The 18277-nt window shown below is 41.1% G+C and overlaps 1 protein-coding gene across 1 annotated transcript; it reads left to right on the top strand.

Annotated features, from left to right (window-relative positions):
- Positions 1-765: 765 nt before the first annotated feature.
- On the top strand, positions 766-2971 carry tmem53 (transmembrane protein 53). Its single transcript, XM_046409377.1, has 3 exons — positions 766-1010; positions 1197-1300; positions 1437-2971. Exons 1-3 carry the CDS (start codon positions 956-958, stop codon positions 2136-2138), a joined length of 861 nt encoding a protein of 286 aa, XP_046265333.1. The 5' UTR covers positions 766-955; the 3' UTR covers positions 2139-2971.
- Positions 2972-18277: the final 15306 nt, after the last annotated feature.

Raw genomic sequence — 18277 nt, 5'->3', positions numbered from 1 at the left:
TTAAACAACACAAAGAAGACGATAGGCCATGTTATTTTTTCCCCGGTAGAATGACAAAGGCATGGCCCGCCCCACTCAGCCTCTGATTGGCTTAGGCTGATATTCTCACTTTAACCCTGACCAATTTCTCTCTTTTGTTTTTATTTTTCTCTTTAATTTAAAACTCTCCACTTCCAACACGTGACTTTAATACAAGAACAGAAAACATACAAGCATACAATAAAACAAGAACAACATGCAGGCAATAGGACACGAAGTATTTGTAATGTAATCATAAAACTAAAGAAATAATTACAATGACGTTAAATAATAACATACTCTGAACGGAATAAAATCCCAATTCCTTAGAAAATCTTGTAGCAAAACTGCGTGAGCAAATTTCTTATTTTTTGTAATTTGGTTAGGCTCAAAGTAGCCTACTTCTTAACTGAAAGGCGAGACCAGGAGGACTTTGCTTTATGGATGTGGTGTTAACCAATCTAAATGAATACGTTGACAGGCCGCTGACTTCCTGGCTTTTGTTTTCATAATACGGTATTTGACCTCCAACTTAACCAAATAAGGTTTGAGTGTAGAAACAGAATCCTGATCTATACTGGTATTTATGTAACATATGTGTAGTTTCTTATTAATTTTCTCAGGTTTGTGACACTGATGAGTCTCACAGCTCATGCACCTGCGGATAACCAACCCAAATCAGGGGAGGGAGAGGGACACCAGCCAATCAGAGGAAGAGTAGGGCGGGTGGTGACTTCGCCATCCTTTAAAAAAATGGTTTCCAGTAGGAAAGACTGTGTAGTGACAGTCCACGGACCTGTGTGTAGTATGCGGGTTGTTCCAGGTTGGCATTGATAAATTTAGCTCCCCGTGGCTTGTCTATCAGCGTCTTTTACAATAGCCAAATGAACCAAACATTAACGTTAAAGCACAACAGTTGATACTCTCGAAAACCGAAATGGCAGACGACGAAATAGACTACAATATCGTGTTTCCAGATGCAGGGACATCGGGTGAGCATCATTTCATTGTGCTGTATGTTCATGCCTCGGTTAGCTTAGCATACACGGTCACATTATCTTAGAAGGAAGCCATAAAGATGGAATTCTGCTGACCGTTAGCCTAGCATGCTAGCTCAGTTTAGCTTAGCTTGCTGTGACAGTTTGGGTAACGTGTCGTCTCATCTGGTTTGTTTTCAGACAGACACTGGCAGGGGACAAAGGAGCCAGTTGTGATTCTGTTGGGCTGGGCTGGTTGCAAAGACAAACACCTCTCCAAATACAGCTCCATCTACAATGAACAGGTTGAAATAAAAGCCAAATAATCTCACAAGACATTCTGCTTACTGTTTTGACAGCATTGCAGAAGTGGTGCAAAAATGTAAAGAATTTATTTCTAACTCCTTATTGCTTTTTTTCCTTTGTTTCCTTCACCTGTAGGGATGTGTCACCATCCGCTACACAGCTCCCTTGAAGACGGTCTTCATCTCCGAGTCTTTTGGCTACAAGGAGCTGAGCAGTACAGCCCTGAAGCTGCTGGAGATCCTCTATGACTATGAGGTGGAAAACAGTCCTATTTTCTTTCACATATTCAGTAATGGTGGCTTCATGCTGTACCGTTACATTGTAGAGTTGTTGCAAAATGATAAGCAGTTCAGCTCCCTGTGTGTGATTGGGGCTGTAGTGGACAGTGCCCCAGGTAGTGGAAATGTACGTGGGGCCCTGCGTGCACTGACCGCCACCCTCGGGCCCAAAATAAGTCCTGTTTTAAGATACGTTCTCTTAGCCCTATTCGCAGTGACTGTTTTCCTGTTGCGAATCGTGCTGTACCCATTGACCAAGTACATTCACAAGAACCACTATGATGCAGTGCAGGAGAGGCGGCCCGCCTGGCCTCATTTCCATTTGTACTCCAGAGCTGACCAGGTGATCAGGCATCGGGACATTGAGATGTTTGTGGAGACCCTGAAGCAGAAAGGCGTCCCGGTGGACAGTTTTGATTTTGTAACCAGTCCCCATGTTGGTCATTTCCGGGATTTTCCCGAGCAGTATGCTCTTAAGTGCCGCGATTTCCTGGTTTCTTGCATGAAGGACTTGGAAGGGACTGAGATAAAGAAGAGACAGAGGGTTCAGAATCAATGAAACCTTGAGAAACTCACCACACTCGTTGAGCAGTCGTTCCAGATTTTAAAGAGAAGTGAAGAAAATCAGACAACTTCTCAGTGGTCTGAAAAAATCAGTTAGAAAGTGAGGCCGAAAAGTTGAACAGCAACAAGTACGAGGTCTTGGCGATGTTTTTCCGTCCCGGTGCACGCAATGGGAAGGTTCTACATGTGGTCTGGGTGTACTGCGCTTAATCCATAAATGGAAAAACAACAATGTAACACACTGTAATTCACGTGCCCCTAAAGTGTGCGGCACAGAGGCCTAACCCTGCCTACTCAAATGTTTTTAGTCGTATATCATGTAAAAAATAATAATCCAAGCTATTGCTATACACTGGCAAATAAATCCTTTAGGATAATTTAAATGGTATTTAATATTGCTGTGAAATGTGATGCATTGTAGATTAGGTTAGTAGTGATTCTACAAGTGAGGCTGGCTGTTTGGGAAAGAATAATCTCTATCACCTGTTTGTAAAAGTTTACAGAGTACAGATTTAATCTTAAAATAAGGTCACAGGGTGCTTACAATGAAGGCAACTGTCAAATATTAAAAAGATCAGTCACGTAATGTTCTTTTCTTTTTTTTTAAAAAAAAAAAAAGTCTCAAAATTGTCACCTTAAGCAGTTAATGCGTTTTTGAATTGTCTTTTTGGTCCAGAAATTGTACATTACTCAGCCCTAATATGTGACACACAGTTGATTTAGTTTTAGATTTAGTAAAAAGGTGATTGACAATGAATGTATATGTCCAGCACAAGCATTGTGTTCTTTCTAACTGATGTGCCTTTAATAAATGCTCGTAGAAAATTATGTCAGCGTATTTATTTTAGATGCTTTGGATTTACCTGCTAAATGATTTTAGGAGGTAAATTTTGAGATTTTTGGCTGTCTAATGTCACATCACAATGAAATGTTTCCGAAGGATTCCCTGATTGGCAGTTTCCAAATTATGGAGATGAAAGATGGCTTCCAAAAAAAAGTGGCGCTCAGGTCAGATTGTGGTAATATTCAGAAATTCTTGGTGGAGCAACCTAATTGCAGAAATGGTAAAATTGAATTGGTGTTTTTGTTATTTCTGTAAATCCACATTTAAAATCCTACTCAAATACAATATTTTCACAGTTCCGTGTGAATTATTTGTTGTTGATTCTGATCATCGTTCGTAATAGTAAAATACTTTTGTAAAGTCATTTTGCAACATCAAAATACAATTAGGTCGTGTTGTCCAGCTTTACCAACTGCTGTATTGAACTAAAAATGTGCCATCTTACGTTACATGTGTGATTCTGGTCTACAGACGTGAGTCAGTATTTTACTTACACTGTAAAGTGAAAATGGCTCCTGATTTTAATTTGGGAACATTTATGGCATCTCTTCATTTTACTTGTTATGAATTGTGTTTTAACCTTAGTTGATCTCCTGACTTGTTCCTTTGCTGATAACTTTAAGCACTCACTTTATGTACGTAATAAACCAGAGGGCTCGCTGAACGGAAGACGTGAAGACAAGGTGCCTGTCCGATCTCAAACCCACAGGCAGATAAAATGCATCCATTTCCTCTCCGCTCTCGTCACGAGACATCGGGGACTGTTTGAAGAGCGTGGCTCTGAATTGGTCCAGCAGGAATGGTTATTGAATGTCTACAACATGTCAGATTTGACATTTGGAAGAGCGAGTGGTTGGCATTTGTCTCCGTGCAAGGCCTGGCCCTGGAACTTCATGTATCATGTAGAGCTGCTTGGAGGAAAGGGAGAAAGAGGAAAGTTTACATATCGGCACAGACAGATGAACATCGCTTACTGGAGTGCATATGAGACGGACGACTGCGATCCTGCTGCAATTGTTTCAGTGATGTACGTAAAGGCAACACACACAGACACTGTGTTACAGTGACCAGAGAAACATCTGGAAGATTGGATGTGTTGTGATTTTGTGATTGAGGATAAACAGAATCACCTTTACGCTGTATCAGAACAAGTATTCATGTGCACGGTGGTGCAGTGGTTAGCACTGTCGCCTCGTAGCAAGAGGGTTCCAAGTTCGAATCCCGGTCTGGGTCCTTCTATGTGGAGTTTGCATGTTCTCCCTGTGTCTGCGTGGGTTTTCTCCGGGTACTCCGGCTTCCTCCCACAATACGAAAAACATGCACATTAGGTTAACTGACTACTCTACATTGCCCCTAGGTGTGAGTGTGAAAGTGTGGTTGTCTGTCTTTGTGTGTTGGCCCTGCAAGGGTGTACCCCGCCTCTCGCCCGTAGTCAGCTGGGATAGGCTCCAGCCCCCCTGCAACCCTGATGGATAAGCGGTATAGAAAATGAATGGATGAAGATTCCATGTGAGCGAAGGTACAAAAGTACCATCAGCAAAGTTCTTAGTATTTCAAATTGTCTGTCCATACAGATAAACAGTGAGTTGAAACCCATTCTAAAGCTCTGTAAAGGCAAGCGTCCTCACTACGATGGGACCCCTTTCACATGTCATTTGCTACTTTGTTATTATGTAGATACTATAAACCCGTCAAAGAGAGGGAAAAAAAAGATTTGTGTCAGGAGATTTGTCTCTGGGCTCATCACAATAAAATACCCAAACAACTTAGCAAAATCCCACCATATCATAGCAGCTATCATTACACGTGCACGGTGATTGAATTCAGCCATACAGTGACACAAATGTTCCTGAAGAGGGCAGCATTGACTCACGGTTCCCGTCGTTCATCGTCTCACCGAGGCCTCAGAGGAGCATCAAGCCGACAACATTCAGGTTCAGCTGTGGATATTTTATTCTCGGGCTCTCCTGAGGGATAAAGGCTGTGAAACGTTACCTTCAAGAAGCTATTTCTGTGCATGTTTGCACTGCTGATTTATTCATGCAGCAAGAAATAAAATCTTCCAATCCAAAATGTTAGGTTTAGTTATGCAGATAGCAACATTACTTCCTGAAAATCCTACTTTCCCTTTTTTCCTGTAATTGTTCTGACATTCCAGACAACACTCATGAGAACGAGAGCTAAGTGTTTGTTTAAGTAAGTATTTCAGAGTAAAGAAAGAGTAATTGTTTTCAGTTAAGGGTGGAAGATAAAGGCGGGAGAAGAGATGGGTGTGAAGAAGACGTCATAACAAACCCCCCTCCCAGAAGCGCACTGGAAGAAGAAATTACCCCATGGAAGTTAATGAAGTCTCACAAGTTGATGAGGGGAAAATTGCGGCGAAGAGGGGTCAGCGCTTTCTCTTTAGCCTTTCCCTCTTCTGTGGAAAATGGCTGCGGTCAAGATCCATACTTTTAGAGGACGCTGAGCACTCCAGCACAGAGATGGAGTGAGAGAGATTGTGGGGACGTGTGTGTGTGTGTGTGTGTGGGACACATCAAGATTAATGGTATTAAGTGGTAGCACTTGGCAATGGGGCAACATATCGTCTATGTTCTCTATTCCACACTGATAGTTTCATAGACCTTGGCTTTACACGTTGACTTTTAGCTGTGATTTACAGGATTAAAATAATCCGTGTGGCTTTTCATCATTGCAGGACCTGCGAGCACCTTCAGTACGGAGTCGCATCAGTGCCAGTTTTATCGGAAAATGCGATCAGAACCTTAAAACACGCCAGTGTTCCCCTTCTGCACTTTGGGATTGCTGGTTATCATGCAAAGCCAAAAAATAAAAAAGGAAAAAAGAAATTGACTTTCTTTCAGAGGTCTGTTTATTTTCAGCATTTTTTTCATGGCTTAATGTCAGTCCAAAACCAAAAGAAATGTTTGTATTTATATACATGTTGACATTTTGGATGCTTCCTCATGAACCCCCTTTCTAGATCACTGGATGGGGAAAGAAGTGCGCTATTTTATCTGACAGGCACATACACACAAACACACAGCAACAGATAGGATCTAAAGGCAAATCTCTGCGCCTCCTTCTCTGGTGATTGGAAGTGATCGTATATAATGTCTGACATTTTGATTTTAAGGCTGACATACTGTGATTTTATGGCCAATGATCACAATGGGTTTTTTGTTGTTGTTTTTTGGATGTTCCCTTTACACGCTGGTCTGCAATGACAGCATAAGAAAATAAGGTTCTTGGAATAATTTGAGCTAATTTCTGATTTTTTTAATCTAAATTTTGGGTTTTTTTAACGCTAGAATGTGCACAAATTCGATAGCCTGCAGTCCCATTTCTTCATTGCTGCGTCTCTTCTCACAATTCTTATAGCCTTCCACACACACACACCCAGGTGTGTCACTGTGTTTTCCGGGCGACACACACGGCGTTGAAACCTTGCCTTTCTCCCTCACTCCACAGGACAAGCCTTGTGATCAAGTTGTGCGGGGAGCCGACGAGAAGTCACTCAAGTCACCCTCTCTTCCCTCTAATGAGCAAAGTGTCTCGTGGAAGCCGAGTCGGAGACAGCATGGGAGCCCCCGCGCACACAAGTACGCTCACACAAAGGGGAAAAAATGCGTCACGAGCGTGCACACGAACACACACCTTCAATGGGATGAAATCCGGAGGATCGGGACCAAAGTGTTGTCCGTCTTTGAGTAACTTTGAAAGGTCTCCTGGTGGTTTTGGGTTGAAGAATGAAGGGAAAATTGATGTGTGTGTGTGTGTGTGTGTGTCTGCGGTTTGAGAAGGGAATCGGCTTGTTGGCCCAGACAGGGAGCCATCATCAAAATCTCCCCTGGTCTATCTCAGCCCCTCAGCCCTCTACTTAAGACCAAAAGAGGCAAGAAAAGCGAAGGAATGTTAGATAAAGGGGAAAATAGACAGAGAGACGTAGAGGGAGAGGAAGATGGAGGGTGAGAGGAACAGCAGTGTAGAAACCCCTCAGCGTGTGTGCAGCCTCTCTCCCATCGTGCCGTGCAGCAGGCTGCCTCTCTCAGCCTATTCAAAGCTAGTGTGTGTTAGTGGTGGACTGTGCGCGCGCGTGTGTGTGTGTCTTTCTTCACAGATGTCCTTGAACAGAACCCCCTCGGCTCTGTGGATCCCTGCTGCCACTGGAGAACATTTGACAAGCAGCAGGCTCTTGTTAGAGCGCTGTCAAATTAAAGGTGTGTGTGTGTGTAGGTCAGAGAATACGTGTGCATGTGTGTGTGTGTGTGTGTGTGTGTCTCAGAGGCTCTATTCAGAGCCCTGTCAAATTAAAACTACCAAACAAACTGTGCGTGTCACACCGACAGGCCAAGTTGTGCGTATGTTGCCAGTGGTAGAGCTTGGGCTGCTTTGTCTGTGTTTGTTTGTGGATGAATATCTGTGTGTGTGTGTGTGTGTGTGTGTGTGTGTGTGTGTGTGTGTGTGTGTGTGTGTGTGTGTGTGTGTGTGTATCAGAGAGAGAGACTTGGATTTTGTGACACTTTTTTTTTTTACATGCATCTTTCAGTTGTTTGCAATAAACAAATTCAAACACACACTGTTGTGAGGGAAGAATCTAATGAGGTGTGTCCAGAAGTAAAACATATAGTGCACACTCACCCTCAGACTTACTGTATATCTCCATTCAGATAACTTTACATGATTATACAAAGATCAAAAATTCAGCAATACGGGAATACAATGAGCAATTGCTTCTTTGCACAGTTTAAACTAATACATTACTATTATCTTTTCATTTCAGTTTGAATTGAAATAAATCACATTTGAATGAGTTGCTCAAGAAAGAGGACAACGTTAATTTGTACCCCTATTCCCCCCCAAAAAAAAAAAAAAAAAAAAATGCAACAAGAAGAGAAATTGTTTTCCGCTAAAACACTGAGGGGTCTGAAATAACATAATGAACCTCGGATGATAAGTGAACAAAAAGGAAAGCTGTGGGTCTCCTGCAGGTAACGTGGACGGACAGAGATGTAGATACAGGCTACCTTTATGTCAGGACTCATTTACAGGATGTCCCACTGTGTGTGTGTGTGTGTGTGTGTGTGTGTGTGTGTGTGTGTGTGTGCGCGCGTGTGTGAGTGTGTGGAGTTCCATACACTGCTTAAAACCGTATTCACAATAGTACAACTCACAGACACGATGAAAAGTTTGTACAGGAATAAATGGTGCTTAAATGTATTTCTCAGTGTTGCTCATGATGAATTTGTTGCTGTATTCCCAAAAATGTGTCAAAGCAACAAAATGACAGCTCATTTGTCGATACAGCATGTTGTTTTGGCATTCCGATTTGAAACGCACCAGATCTTCTGTGTTAATCAGTCGGCTTTGGACACACTTGATTTTTGTACCTGGGCGAAGGTAATGACAGGGGTTAGTGTTAGGTTTACAGCTGGAGTGAGAGTTAAAGTTAGCCACGTAATGGAGAGATGAATTAAAGAAAAAAACTGATCCTAATTTGGAACAGTACACACAGTATGGATGTGTATTTTTGCTTACCTAAGTGTGCATATTGTAGTGTCTACACACTCCACAGGCTGTGTTAGTGTTTTAACTTTGCCTCCATTAGCAAAATGTTATGATTTATGCAGTTGCTGGCCGACTAATATCTTTAGAAGTTTTTTTTTTCCTTTATCTTGTAGCTGCGAAGCCGATTCATCTTGAAGAGTGATGAGGGGAGGTTGCTCTCTATGCAAAACGCATTAAAGCTAAATGAGGAGTCTATTACTCAAATCCATCTGATAATCCGTTAGCTAAAGACCCCTGGCCGCTAACTAAGCAGATTAAGATATGTCATTGCCACCGCAACCGGGATGACAATAGTACACTACTTATGATCTCAGACACACACACACACACACACAGTGAGAGAGATATTACCACCTTGCTGAGTGTGATAATACAACTGCACTTTTGCTTGGCATTCTGCACACAAACCCGCAGACGCACACACACACACACACACACACACACACATATGCACGTAATGTTGGTCAACTAATCTCACATATTGTTACATGCGCCAACACGCAGAGAGAGAGGCACACACACACACACACACACACACACACACTGGCCACACACCCACCGCTTATCTACATACAGTGTCTCCATGCCAGCTCACTTCATAGAATTAATTCTCTCCTCTCCGCCCACTCTGTTGTGCTGTGTGTGTGTGTGTGTGTGTGTGTGTGTGTGTGTGTGTGTGTGTGTGTGTTAGCAATGCACAGGGGACTCATGAAGAGGCCATGTTTGTATGAAGATGGACAATTCATCATGGCTTGATTAACATACAAGATTTTATCTCTCTCTCTCTCTCTCTCTCTCTCTCTCTCTCTCGCTCTCTCTCTCCCTCTCCTGTTGTGATAATTACAAATAATTTATTCCTACTGGTTAATTAACTGATATCCTTTGCACAGTGTCCGGGAAAACACAGGAAACATTTTGAGTAGCTCAGAGTAAAACCAAGTAAGGTGATGTTGCTGTAATTGCTCCAAAGAAAACAATTAATGATGGCACATGTGAACTGATTGTGATAATGGCATTTGTTTGAACCTGCTGAAACTCTGACACAAACATCAAACCCAAATATGAGCAGTTAAACTGACCTCGACCTCTTCAAACAAAGCCCTAATTTTCATTTAAAGTTGCAACCCTGAAGATATCAGTCTTACTTGATATGATGGCACGGTCACAGTGGTTACCGTGGCTTTAAACTGTAGCAAACGCTCTTTCAGTCGCAACCTCATCAGAAATATGACAGAGAAGCAACTGGCAGTAATGCAAGTCCCCTGTTTGCCTCAGCAGTAATTTAATATAACTCTGATACGGCTGTAAGAGAGCAAACGGTAAACAGTGAGGCTGTTTTCAATGAGACAAAATTGTTCCGGATTACATCCATGCCCCTGTGCTTATGCAGGCTATCTGAATCCAGTGCAGATGGTGGACTACGCCACTACCAACGAATACTACTGCAGAGGCAATATTGAATGTAAACAAAGTGAATGGCTATTACAGGAATAAGATAAGACAAGATAAACCTTCATTAGTCCAGCAGTGAGGACATTTTCAAATTTCAGACCTTAGTCTTAAATATAGGGTTTGATTTGAAAATGATTTATAATTTTTTTTTCTTTAATGTTCAATATGGAGAAGAAATTTGGAAATTCAGAACATCAACTGCACAAGCTGCCATATTGAAGCAGGAAAACTCAAATTTTTTTTTTTACTTCTTGTATCCTGGTGAATCAAAATGCTGACTGTAATTGTAGCAATGCAGCTGAGCCACTGGCCATTCTCACATGTCAACTACCTTTCTCACCTTATTTCAGTGTTCCATAAAAATGAGACAAAGACATTATTTTAACAAAATTAATGGTGATCACACATCATTGTGTATACTGAACCTTTTGGAGGCCTTTGGCATATGATTCAGCCAATCATGCCCTTTACTTTTTGAGCCGTCCACTACACTGTATGTTGGGCTTGGCGCACACAAGCAGCTCTCACTTTTGACATCCCAAATAAGTAATTCAGGTCAGAATGTGCCCAGTGTTATAGCCTCATTGTGACTCATTTAGGAGGTGTTGTCACGTCCAGCTGCAGACTGTAGCTGGCCCTTAGACATCAGTGTCCACATCACTCCAGACCTTGGAGCTGGTTGACCTGTGCTGTGCTTGTCTTGTTTCCAATGACCGTTTGTTACTAATTAATGGACTGGAGCCCATTCTCCAGCGCTGAGTGCAACACAAACCACATGCATTAAACATGACCATGCCTCCCTCTGCTGCCAGAGCTGGGGAGACAGAAAGATGGAGAGAGAGGCAAAGGCCCAGAGAAGCTGTGTGAGAGAACAATATGCATGTGCAACACTTAACTTAAAAATACACAAATGAGTACAAAGTTACTAACAATTTCAATGAAAATGTGCTAAATAAATATTCTATAGTTATTATAGGTGCCAGTGGTTCCAGAAAATTCAAGTCCTGTTCATTTTCTGCATGGACAATGCATGTGACTGGTAGATGGATCACTTCCAAAACACAGCAGGAGCTAAGATGAACAACTAAAAAACACATCCAAATATTCGTTAGAAGGGTACAGTATCCCAATAAAGGAGACACAGGAAATGTCTGCTCTCAAGGTAAGTAAGTAAGCAACATCAAATCACAGAACAGAAGTTTTGTATGAATGCAGTGCTAATCTCCAGCAGAAGCTAAAGATTTCACTGTGTGGGAACCAGATAACAGCTTAAAGGTTAAAAATATGAAATTTTCAAGATTAATATAGCAGCAGTCTCAGCTTCTCTGTTCTGGTGGCCAGGCTGGCTGCATGTGAATGTTACATGCGTGTGTGTAGTGCAAGGCTGTCGTTTCCCATTTTAAGGTCAACCAGTGCACTAAAATATGGTGCTAAATACATTTCAAGTGAGAAATAGGCTCTGATGATTCATATTGAGTACAGTACTGTTTATTTTTACATTTAAGTGGCCTCAGTTTCAAACCAGGACACAAAACGGTGGCCAGTTTGTGTTGAGATGACATGTGGTTTCATATTTGGTCAGCATTTCCGAATTCTGCAGTTTGATCTGAGTTTCGTGAGTGTATTTTTAGTAAATGATGCACACATTTGTTTTGGTCTGAGATGCTGGTGCTGTCGTGTCGGGCAGTGAATTCCATATATTTCACCTGTGATTCAGCCTAGTTTCTAATTCTGTGTCAATTTTCCTCCCGCTTGCAACAAGAGTGTCTTGAATTTTCTGCAGTTTGGTTGCTGTATTCACAAAATATGCCAAAAATAAAAGTAGTTTGTAATGGACAAGGACAAGCTTGATTCTGTCAGTATTTTTCAAAATAATTCAAAAAATATTTTAGCACTAGAGGTAAAGGAAACACCTCATTTCAATGCAGAAAATATCTACACAAGGTCACTTTGCATTTGGGTATTCCCAAGACAGGAAGTGACCCTCATGTGTCTCAAGGTTTACTGAAAGAATTCAAGTATTGGGTAAATTCTAATCTGTTTCAAACTAATATCAGGAAGATATAATTAGGCCCCAATTGCAACACAAATGCATCCTTTATTCCAGCTGTTATTTTCCTCATGATCTCTCCTCTGTTTTATATCACAACTACAATATTTAGATTAGCTGGCATGAAAACATTTAGAGTGTCTGCAGAAGGCCTTTCATAAGATTGGACTTGCCCTTTAAAACTGAACGCGTCCTTGGTGGCCATCATTACACAGACACACACATATACACACTCACAATCTAAAACACACACACTGTAACACACGTTAATGCATAAATTGCCATTATCTGAGCTGCCGCCGGTGGCAGAAGCGCCCCCACCAAGATCACCTCAGCTGACAAAAGTTAATTTGCACTAATGATGTTTTACTCCTCTCATTACCTTAAATCATCTCCTTCCCTTCCCCGCCCTCGTTTCGCTGCAGAGAGGGAGAGAGAGAGAGATGCGAGCAGAAAGGCGCAGAAAGAGACGTGTGGAAAGAGAGGCAGAGCCAGAGTGGAATAAGTGAGACACAGTGAGATACATACACAGTGGCCAAAACAGCAGTAAGCACTTTGTAATTGTTATTGTTCTGGATGGAGTTGATGTTCATTCGAGCTGCCCTAAACAGCTCTCTCTCCGCTCGCTGTTAAATATTTTACACCCTCATATAATTATCAAAGCTACTCAAGTTAATTTTTGATGGAAGGCATGTGCACTCTCGAGTGTTTTTACTGTACAGCCCGCCTCAGCTTTGTATTTATGTTGTAGGCTTAAGTGGTGGACTTTGTAATGATAACAGAGTCTAGCCTTAACAAGTGTAGAGTGTTTAATGTGTAAATGAGATTTTTATAAAGCAAGTTTGAGTATTATAGTTTCAGGAGTGGAATAAAGTAATGAGCTTTTTGTTGTGTTTTGCCAAACTTCTTCATCCTCACAAATTTTCCGTTCCTGCTCGAGGTTCGTGTCGAAGTGTCTTGCTGTGTTTTTCTTTGTTAGTTTTTGTTGTTGTTGTTGTTGTTTTTACTGTGTATCACAGTGATGTTTTTCCTATAGACTACACAGTGACTACCATGACCCGGATGACTGAGAACATACATAGACATATCTATTATGAAGGCCTTACAGCCACTGTCCTCCACACACTGGCATCTATTCCAATGCAGCTGAAACAATTATCATTATTCTTTCATGGAGTTTGATGACCTCCTCATGATTCCCAGCATCACTCTGTCCATCTCATACTGGACAACAGGTCAACTGAGCCAGAAGAACACCTGTGAAGGTCTGTGCAAGGCCTTGAAACTTTTTTGTTCAAAGTCCAAATTAAGATCATGATTTTTTTTCTGTCACTGTAACCTCACTCTAACTCACTGTGAATGACTGGATTTTTTTAAGCACATTTTTTTTAAGTTCTTGATCAAACTGAATTTCTTTTAAATGTTCGTGAGCCACAGTTATCACAATCAGTCAGTTGTCCCAGTTAATCTAGTAGCAAACCAGCATACACAATAGCAAGGCTCTGGAACTGGGTCGACTAAATGTTAAACAGTTATTATTAATGGTATTGATTAAGGGCAAATGTGACTCCACTAACACTTGTGTTAGTTAAGTGACAAAGTCTGCAGTGGAAAGGCCTATAGTGGAGGGCGTGGAGATGGCTAAAGCACAGTGAGCTTTCCGCATATGTAGTGGTGAAGTTTTTGAGTCACACACTTCATATCCCCGGGTATATTAATTTAGCACTAAAGGAATACTGCACTGTTAAGCGTAATTGCAGTATGTATATAGAAATAGAACTCATGCATGTAAAGAGAGCACGGATGTCCTTTTTGCTCATTTTTAATGTTGCAGCATCAACATACTGGCTAAATTTTTGTAGATAGCTACAGGATAACTTAGCCAATTTACCTCACAGGGTAACTAGCTAAGGGAGTTATCGTAATATTCACTCTGATTTATTGTTGGTATCTAGTTGTTGGGTTGTTTACCTTGTTAACTTTATTCACATTTGTAACCAATATTTGATCCAGTCTCAGCAGATCATGTCCTTATGGTGGTATATCATCAACAAAATGCATTCTGGGTAATGCCATTGCATATGGTTTCATTTTTACACCAGTGTGCAGTGTGAGGCACGGTTCTATCAAAATCTAAGAATGTGTTTTGTTTTTGGAGAAGGAGATGTTACGTGACTTCTTATTTGGCTGTTCAGACTGATGCGGCACTGCCACAAGTATGCACCAGAATTCATATAGTTGGCTCAGTTCTAAATTGAAAATTTGGGTCTGTTACAGTGTCACTGAACATTCGAAACATTTGATTTGGCTTCTTTTACCTGCTTTTTCAATCTTCTGAACACACACTCCTTTTCACACACACACACAAAAACAAGCCTGTACGTTTGCCAAGTCCACTACAATTTACAATAAATGTGTCCACCCCTCGATAACAGCCAGTCGATATTGATTGATGAGCCGTGGATCATAAGAATCACATATGTAAATTCTGTGGATTTCACCTTTACTGTAAAAGCACTCCCCAGAGTTTGCAGACAATGTTCTCCAGACAAAGTTATGTGCCACCGACCCTTCCCTCACATCAACTCTGAAACCTCGCAGTCATTAGCAGCCGATTGATGAGGGAAATGGTATTAGTCTGAAAACATTTGCAGCTCATCCAGAGAAGGGGCCATTTTTACAATTGGTTTAGGGGGTTATGAATGTGCACATGTTCAGTTTGAAATAGGCTATGTTCATTTTTTATCTGTAATTGTTTCTGGAGGAGGCTTTTAGTCAGAGATGAGTTAGGATTCTATTAAAATCCACAGCCTACCTTTTTTCTTTCTTTCTTTCTTAGAGATACAGAATCTCTTTTAATCTGTGCTGACTTTAAGATGAGTCTGGTGGATGAAGTGACATGTCAGATAAAAATATGTGTATTACCAAAGTGTATAAAATAGTAAACCTGTGCTTATAAACAGGAGAGAATGTTGCTTTTACAGTCACAGTTAAATGAGTGATTGAACATGAGACTAACCATTTCCAGGAAAGCTGTTCAGTGTCCATCGTCACCTGCCCTCTTTGATGACACTCATAGCACGTAAGCAGCCTTGAATAAGTTTTCTTTTTTGCTTTTCTGTTGTCTGCACATATCAGTTTCATGTTGATCATCACTCTCCTAGTAGCCAGCAGCACAGCTGATGTCAACCTGAATACAGCAGCCTTGTGGTCCGTTAGTGACACAAACATGTATTCAGTACCACAGAGAGAGGGAGGGGGGAGAGAGTGCCATGTGAGTGATGATCAGTGGGTATGAAGGGGTGAGGGTGAGGGAACCGGCTTGCGTGATGGATCAAAGGGTAACATGACAACCAGGCGAGGGCTTCTCGGTTGACAGAAACATTCCTCAAATGGACAACATGACGTATCAAATATGATGATGATGCTGTGTGTGTGTGTGTGTGTGTGAAAACAGACAGCGTCCAGTATCCAAAATGATGTGTTTTCTTCATCTCAGATTATTCTGTCTGTGTTTTTATCTTCATCACTTGTCTCTGATCTCTCCCTGTGTGTCTTCCTCACACACATACAGGCATAAATGCATATATCAAAGTAAAGATGGGTGTTGTCTCCTCTGCATGAATTTAATGTCTTTATGGTTCACCTTCAATATGATACTATAAATCATATGCATTTTGCTGTCATGTTAGTGTTCCTGTAAGTAACAGTTTGGGGAAAGCTCTGGCAAAAAAAAAAAAAAAAAAAAAAGATAAAATAAACAGATAAACAATTGTATATTTCATGAGCTGGGGGAAGTTTACGCCTTTGGGACAAAAAACTAAATTGTGAACAATTATTTGACTGGGAACATCTTTTAAATGGTTTGTAATAACTTTATTAATAGTTAACTGTTTACTGATGAATGGCTTCATGGTTTATATCACATATGAACTTTTTGAAGACTATTTTATGACTCGGTGGCCTTTAAGATCAATAACTGCCCTGTTTTAATGAATAAAATTAAAATAAAAACTGCAGTGGGTTGAGAGGTAATGAACTATGATCCAAACTGAGTAAGAGAGCCATTCATTTGAAAGCTTGTAAGAGGCCAAAACATTGCAGAGGGTTTTATAATGTCATGTTTGAAGGACTTTATTGCTTTTGAAGCTTATCAAAGTGGAAAACTTTGCTCTTTGATATTACAAATTTATGTCATCTACTGGGACTGTGTGCATGGCTGTTTGTGATAGGCCAAAGCAGTGATGACATTTACTTGCTGACATTTATGTCTACAAGTTGGATACATTGTTATCATAATGTGAATCATATATACTTATGCAATAAGTGAGAGATGAAGAAGTGCTTTCTTGATGAATTGCAAATCTAACAAAATAAACAGTAGCTCTAACTTTGTTCTTACAGTTAAACAGTAAAAAGTTAAACTAAACTGTAAAAGTTCTTACTAATCTATCAAGCCTTAATAAAAAATAATTTAACATTAACAAAAGCCATTCCAACTTCCGACCTGAAGAGAATTTCTGATGTGTTGCAATTGCATATGAAATGGAACAACACAAGTGGGTGTAAGCAGGCAAAAATTTGCTCTGGGAAAAGGTGCACCCGCACAAGTTACAAATATTCTAACTTCAGTGAAAGAGTTGTGCTAAAGCACAGGCTTTATGACACTATTTCATAAACCTAGGACAAAAATAACAACAAACAACAACAAAAAATAAAAGAAGTTTTAATTGACTTTTTCATCTACTTTCACCAGGAAGAAACATCAGAGGAAAGATGTTTGAGTCTGAATGAAGAAGGTGCACAACAGCACAACAAAAGAAATATTTTGCTTCTCCTCTTGTGTCATAAATACCTTCCTAGTCAGAGTTTGCTCCCCATCAAATATTCTTTATCCTTCAAACAAAACCAAAAGGGGTGTATGTTTGATCTGACGGGATACTCAACACAAAGGAAGGAGGGCTGCAGTTGCACTGTATTTGAGTGGTGTTGTGCAGCACCCCAATCCTAATTCACAGTGATGTTCTTCTGCAGTTTTGTGGAAAACTGCGTCCTTGTAGCATGGATCTCCATGTATCACCATGTCCAGAACCCCGCAGCCTTTGGGAGGGTCTGGAATCACAAGGACCAAACATAATAAAGGTAATTTACTGCCAAGGCAAATTCCATAGCTCTGGGCTTCTACCCCATGTTAAACAGCCTGCTGACCTTTAGCGTCTGATTTCATAAAGGGGGACACAATCCGATTAGGCCTGGACAGGAAAGGTCAAATGCACTGGCAGTTATGGCGGGAACGTCGCCGCTAGCTGGCTGGAGACATACAGATTGGCCCCGGCCGTGCGGACCGCAGCCCTCTGCATGCCTGAGTGTGAGAGAGTGTGTGAGTGTGCATGTAAGAAGAGGACAGTGGCTGTCTGTGTTGTGGCTGGGTGGCAGAGGTTGGGTGGGGCGGGGGGGGTGGCAGAGACGGCAGTTAGCCTCTGTGGCCTCTGGAGCTGTTAGCAGAAAGGGCAGCATATCTAACATGGGTGGCGTGCTCCCTTTTTATGTCTCAATGACTGCATGCACACACACACACACACACACACACACACACACACACACACATTGCACCAGCTTTAGCCTGATAGCATCTCCAACTTCACCCAGCCTTGAAGTGCCTCACTGTTTGGGGTATGTGTGTGTTGGTTTTCTTTCCTTTGCTTTATTTTGTATAGTGGGTTGAGTGGACATCACAGCACACTGTGAAGGTGAAATCCTCACTGACTGCTTGAATCTCTGTCTGAAAAGCTTAGCCATAAGGCTAGCCATAAAGCTAATCAGGCCTAATTGTTATCCACTTTAAACTGATTTTTTCCTGAATTGTCCATCCATTGTCTTCCTTTTGAATTTAAAATAAGCTCCAAATTGTCTGTTTTTAAAGTGCAATTTCTATTTGTTGCAAATTGCACTCTTGTTTTTGTAGTTTTAGACCTAGTTTATATTATGATAATGCTGTAAGCACCAAATAGATTGCTGAGATCAGGCAATGCAGCGTCCTTGTCAGACATGGCAAGAAACAAGGGGTCAAACGATCACATGGGTTGTAAACAAGCCTGCACAAGAGTGCAGTGAGGGGTCACATTGTCACATGTGAAATACAGAAGATGTGATGTGTGGGTGTGAAGGATTCAAGTTTTAATACAGCCATATTATCCTTATTATCCCAATCTGCTTGGCA

Source organism: Scatophagus argus, chromosome 13 (assembly GCF_020382885.2).
Source record: "Scatophagus argus isolate fScaArg1 chromosome 13, fScaArg1.pri, whole genome shotgun sequence".
NCBI lineage: Eukaryota > Metazoa > Chordata > Actinopteri > Scatophagidae > Scatophagus > Scatophagus argus.
Note: the sequence above shows the minus strand (reverse complement) of the source record. Positions and strands in the feature narration are given on the sequence as shown.